Source organism: Apium graveolens, chromosome 9, assembly GCF_009905375.1.
Source record: "Apium graveolens cultivar Ventura chromosome 9, ASM990537v1, whole genome shotgun sequence".
Classification (NCBI taxonomy): domain Eukaryota; kingdom Viridiplantae; phylum Streptophyta; class Magnoliopsida; order Apiales; family Apiaceae; genus Apium; species Apium graveolens.
Window position 1 is genome coordinate 274,386,986 of NC_133655.1, and position 5,711 is coordinate 274,392,696.

Here is a 5,711-nt window from a genome sequence, read left to right on the forward strand (position 1 = left end):
GCAAAGCCCGGCCCGGCCCAACCCGGTTAAAAGAAGCCCGGCCCGATTAAAAGCCCGAAAAAGCCCGGTTATAATCTGATTATTCTAATATATTTTCTTATATATTTATAAATTCACATTTACTATAAATATAAATAATACTTTAAACACATATATATATATATATTTACATATTTGTGATTAATAATATTATTTATATACTTCGTTGTATAAATAATAAAAAAAGATATAACAAGTACACTATATATATTTGGATATCATTGTTATCATAACGATGATAAAACATATTATTTTATAAACATGTTTATTTTTTACCGAACTTAAATATTTTCAATGAATTAATGTTTTCATAAAATATTTCATGTAAACTAATACATTTTTACGATGATCTAGTTGTTAACACATGTATTCTTTGGAATCTCTGATAATATTCGATCCGATATAATTTAGAAAAAAGCTCGGCCCGATCCAATCCGGCCCGAAAAAAAACCCAACTAGGCCCGCCTCGTGGGCCCAAACGGGCTCTGACATTTTCGGAAAGTCCGGTCTGGCACGTCAAAATCAAAACCCGAATAACCCGGTCCGGTCAAAGCCCTGGCTTTTAAGGCCCGGTCAAAGCCCAGCCCAGTGGGCCTTTTGTGCGTCTCTAGTTATACCTTACCTTCATTGTCCTGGAGGTTTCAAAATTTCTCTATTGATGCAATTTTAAAAAGCTCATAATCAGAATTTAGGCCTTCTTTCTTGGCTTCATATCCCCCCTGGTAATCACTAGTTTCAACCGGCAAAACAGCACACTATACTGCATATCCTTTCCTTGACAAAAATTAAACGCAATTCGATATGCACCAAGAATTGTTAAACAACCGTGGGCCTGAAGGAGTTCAGCCACAGGTCAATGTGTTGTTTTAGATTGTCCCAGACAATCACATTTTTGGACTCAATATTGCAAATTTGCAATACCATTTCTTCATGACATACTGCATTTTCATTACTGCACGTGCAGGATTTCAAAGTTTTACAATTCCAAATTTTCAATAGTCATCTGTTTTTTCTTGCCTTTTCTAAGGTGCATAGTATATTTAAGCAACATACCTACACACATTGACCTCTATCATTTGTAGAATGACAGTGTAGGGTTAGCTAATGATTTGTATCGGTTGAAGGACGGAAAGAATTTACGACACTTCCATTCGCAGCACTGCATCTCTTGAGGACTTTCTGGAACAACTTGGTCTCATTGAAGATCAACAGAGGATAAAGTAACAATTCTAGCCTCTCGATGGGGATGGTAGTGTATATCCAAATGAAGTTTCCCATACCTTTTCTGTTGTATGGGCTGCAGGGAAAAATCAAATTTTTTGATTCCAAGCTGTATAATCATCTTTTAATTTCCCTATAACCTTCCAACAACTATAGGTTTTTATAGTATGACCAAGGAAAACTTGGAAAGGGCGAAATGAAATAACTTAGTGGTTGTGTTGTATTACCTAGGAAAACTCAGAAAGAGCGCGATAAGATAGCTCAAGTCACAAGGGCTCTCTTATCGTCCGTTCAATTCTCGCTCATTACCGGAATTGCAAGGCATACAAGACTAATTATTCAAAAAAACTGAGAAAAACTCTTTGAACATCTCAAACAATGCAACTTCAATATTTTGGACCGGTAGAAGACTGTAAGTTTATCAGAGATGCCGTGTCTAAATCAAACATACTATAAATATAAACTTCTTTTCGGATTAGTTTATAGATTATATACTACATTTTCTATCTGATTTATATTACTGCATAGATAAAAAAGAATGAGAACATAAAATCATCTATCCTCGTTAGGCAAGCAAGAAATCAATCAATTATAATACCAAAGTTTTCATAAATGAACTTGATCCTGAAAGGCTTACAAGAATGCACACAATATCACCCCCAATCAAATAATCAATCTACACAACTTCATTGGTTCCTCTGCCAAAAAAAGAATGAATTTTCCTAAAACAATCAAACATCAAATGTACGAATGACAAAATAAAAGGTTCTCCAGATTATATCCACTTTCATCTCTCTATATAATTTAGGTACGATATATTTTCTAAAAAGCACACTTCTTGACCTTGTGTCTGTAAAACACCTTCTTCTTCTTGCTAGAGCAATTCTCAATTGTAAGCACAATCTTCCCTGGTTCACTGGTCCTGTAAGTGTTACGAACAGGTCCTTCAACCGTGCCTAGTTTCTTTTGCTTTTGAACAATGACAGTGTATGAGCCTTCGTCCGCGGGGATGAATTCCTCCTTGTAGTTAACCTCCCATCCCAGAACTGTGATGTCCCAAATAAATGTAGTTCCAGCCTGTGATCAACATCAAATGAAATGTTAGATTATGCAAATTTGAACATATTTCATTTTAAAAAGATCATAAAAAGGTGAAATCTTTTTTAGTACCTCTGGTGCAGGTACTTCAATGGTTGCTGTTGATGACGCCTTAATGATAAGCTCTGAAGCAACACCATCTCCAGCTGAAAACTCGTAATCACTCTCTCTCTTGAGTCCACCATACTGGATGGGAATTTCCTCAACAGGAATGTACCTGATCATAATTTGGATTCATTTATAATTTGAAAAGGACTCACTTGACTCGATGTTTATTCTATTTCAAAGATGCAATTTCTTCTTGAGTCGTGCTATACGGGACTAGAATTCTAAATGAGACTCCAACTTTAAAACATGTAATAGAGAAAATGTTCTAAAAGTGTAAAATGAGGCTCCAATATTAAAACATCTAACAAGGTAACTGTTCTATAATTCTAAAAGTGTTTCAGATGACATACTTGATCAAGGTCTCAGTGACTTTGGCAGGGCGAGCAAAAACGTCTTTGCTCTTGGTTCTTTGGGTTAGCATGGTAGAAAAGACAGCATGGAAGGCATAGTACCAGAAAGGCACATTGATCCATATCTGCACCGAAAATATTATGAAATTCGTTAGGAACTCCATTATAGTCAGATCAAAGAACCATATTCTAAGAACAAATAGATATGAAAGAATCTTACATTTCTTGCCACAAACTCTGGATAGTTGTCCTGAAGAAGGCTAATAGCTTGCTTAACAGCGAGACGAGCCTCCTTCTTGGCTGGCAGAGGGGAATTCCTGAGATCAGTTATTTGTAGCAGAGAAGTCACACCAGAGGGCTTAAGCTCAAGTTTCTGAATACCCCTCTCCATCAACTGAAACCTCCACCTCAAGAAAGATTTGCACTTTTCTTCACTTCCAAAGGCCTTTTGGTAGAGCTCTTCATCGTTAAACACCCCCAGATTGTTGTAACAAATGGGGTGACCTTCACGATCAACACCGTTCATGTATGCAGCCACTGACAAATCACTGCCCAAATCTTCATCCAAGATCGAATCAATCTTCCATTCTTTCCTCCACTCGAGAGTCTTTTTAAGCATCTCAAAGGCCTCGTTTACCTTAAAGTCCCTAGCCCTCAAGAACTTCAACAGAACTACATCAGTTCCCTCATCAGCCTTACTAGGCAAAAGTGGAACTCCCCATAGTGAAATATCCTTATCAACAATAACAACCTCCTCATCGACTTTCTTCTCTTCCTCGCATTCTTCAGCTTTGACCACCTCAGCTACTTCCTCAACAATAACTTCAGGCTCTTTCACCTCACATTCTTCAGTTTTAACCACCTCAGCTACTTCCTCGACAACAGCTTCAGCCTTTTTCTCCTCGCATTCTTCAGTTTTAGCCACCTTGGCTACTTCCTCCACAGCAACTTCAACCTTTTTCTCTTCAGATTCTAAAACCGATTCCACTCCTACTTTCTCCTCAACCACAGCTTCACCCTCGGTCTTAAGCTCCTCGCACTCTTTTTCTTCTACTACTGGCTTCTCCTTCTCCTCTACCTCTTTCTTAGCCTTTTTCTTCAACAAGCTGTGACCCTTTAAGGCCTCTTTGATCTTTGATTTCAACCCATTCAGTCCCTTCTTCTCAACAGGCTTCTTCAACGCCTCACCTTCCCCTTCGGGTTTCTCCTCAACTTTCTCACCTTCTTTCTCCTCAACTTTCTCCTCCACTTCTTCCTTCACACACTCATCTTTTTTCTCCTTAACAACTTCTTCCACCTTCTCCTCCACAACAGCTTCTTCCACCTTCTCCTCAACAACTTCCACCTTCTCCTCCTCCACAACTTCAACAACCTTAGGCTCCTCCTTCTTAAACAAACTGTTTCCCAGAATGGCTTCTTCGAGCTTAGCCTTCAAATCAGCCAAAGCCTTCTTCTCATGATCCTTCAAGTCAGACACAAAGTTACTCTCCTCTTTAAAAGAAGAAGTTTTCTCAACAGCATCAGGCTTAACCTCAACATCAACATCTTTTTTCGACTCCTCGACATCAACTACCACCTCCTCCACTACTTTCACCTTCTCTTCTTGATGAGAAACTGTAGCTTCAGCTTTAATTACCTCAACAGTCATAATGTTTATATTCAAATAACCTTTTCACTACAAAAATCAAACACAATAAAAATCTGTCACAAAATACACAAACAAAAACCAACAATATGTGTCTACAACATACTAGGCAAATCAAAGATTCCACTTTTTCACTAAAGTATTTAAACACAACTTACATCTATAAACAACAATTCAAAACAAAATTTAACAAACACAAGATGCATTACTAGGCAAATCAAAGATTCCAATTTTTCACTAAGATAATTAAACACAAACATCTATAAAACCAATTGAAAACAAAATTTTGCAAATCAAAGATTCGAATTTTACACTAAAATAATTGAACACAACAAATATCTATAGAAACAAATTTAAACAAAATTTAGTATTAAACACAAGATGCAATTCCTGGAAAATTAAAACTTCTACTTTTGCACTATAAAATCAACCAAGAACATATAAAGAACATATAAAAAAAACAACCATGAACAAGATCTAAATTATTAAAAAAAATGTATTAAAAACGATTCAAGATTTAATTTTTAACAACAAAATTAAACACATAAAGAACTAGATATTCAACAATAATAGAAAATAAAGAAAACACAACTGACCTTAAGACAGGGGTTGAAGAGGAAGAGAACGTGAAAACAGAGAAAATGGGAGATTAGGGTTTAGAGGGTTTTAATGTTGTAATGAGAATAAGGTTGTAATGAGGGTGATTATATATAATATATTTGGGGGAGTTTGTATGTAAGTATGGTACTAATGTAAGTATATTTGGAACAGGAGTTGTAAACATGTAAACAAACAACGGTCATCTATCTGGATGCCACCGCACATGAGGAGCCGTTACGATTCTTTACCCGAGGTAGCTGTCTTAACTGGACTCCAGTTGTCCAAGTGGGTCCCACCTACTATTTTTGCTAATGGGTCCCATCGAGTTTTTAAAATATTCAAACGTTAAATTGACTTCGCCAAAACTCGAGACTAAATTGCCATCGGCCCCATTTTCTCTGACCACCTTCATTTTATGGATGTTACAAAGATATTGAAATTGAACCTTCTTTTTGTAGAGTGAAGTTGTATGACCACGTTTAGATAACGGAGATCAGTAACTAAAATTTTATATAAAAATATTGTAAAATATATTATTTTACAAATAATGTTCTATAAAAATTATTATTTTATTAAAAATCTTAAATATTATATATGTACCGCTCGTAGAACATCACAAAAATTTATATTATACGAAATATATTTAGTTT

General features: G+C 36.1%; 1 protein-coding gene across 1 annotated transcript; it reads right to left on the reverse strand.

Moving 5' to 3' along the window:
- Positions 1-1,841: 1,841 nt before the first annotated feature.
- On the reverse strand, positions 1,842-5,215 carry LOC141683426 (patellin-4). Its single transcript, XM_074488143.1, has 5 exons — positions 5,058-5,215; positions 3,037-4,491; positions 2,817-2,941; positions 2,431-2,575; positions 1,842-2,337 (listed from the first exon to the last, which is right to left on the reverse strand). Exons 2-5 carry the CDS (start codon positions 4,462-4,464, stop codon positions 2,083-2,085), a joined length of 1,953 nt encoding a protein of 650 aa, XP_074344244.1. The 5' UTR covers positions 4,465-4,491; positions 5,058-5,215; the 3' UTR covers positions 1,842-2,082.
- Positions 5,216-5,711: the final 496 nt, after the last annotated feature.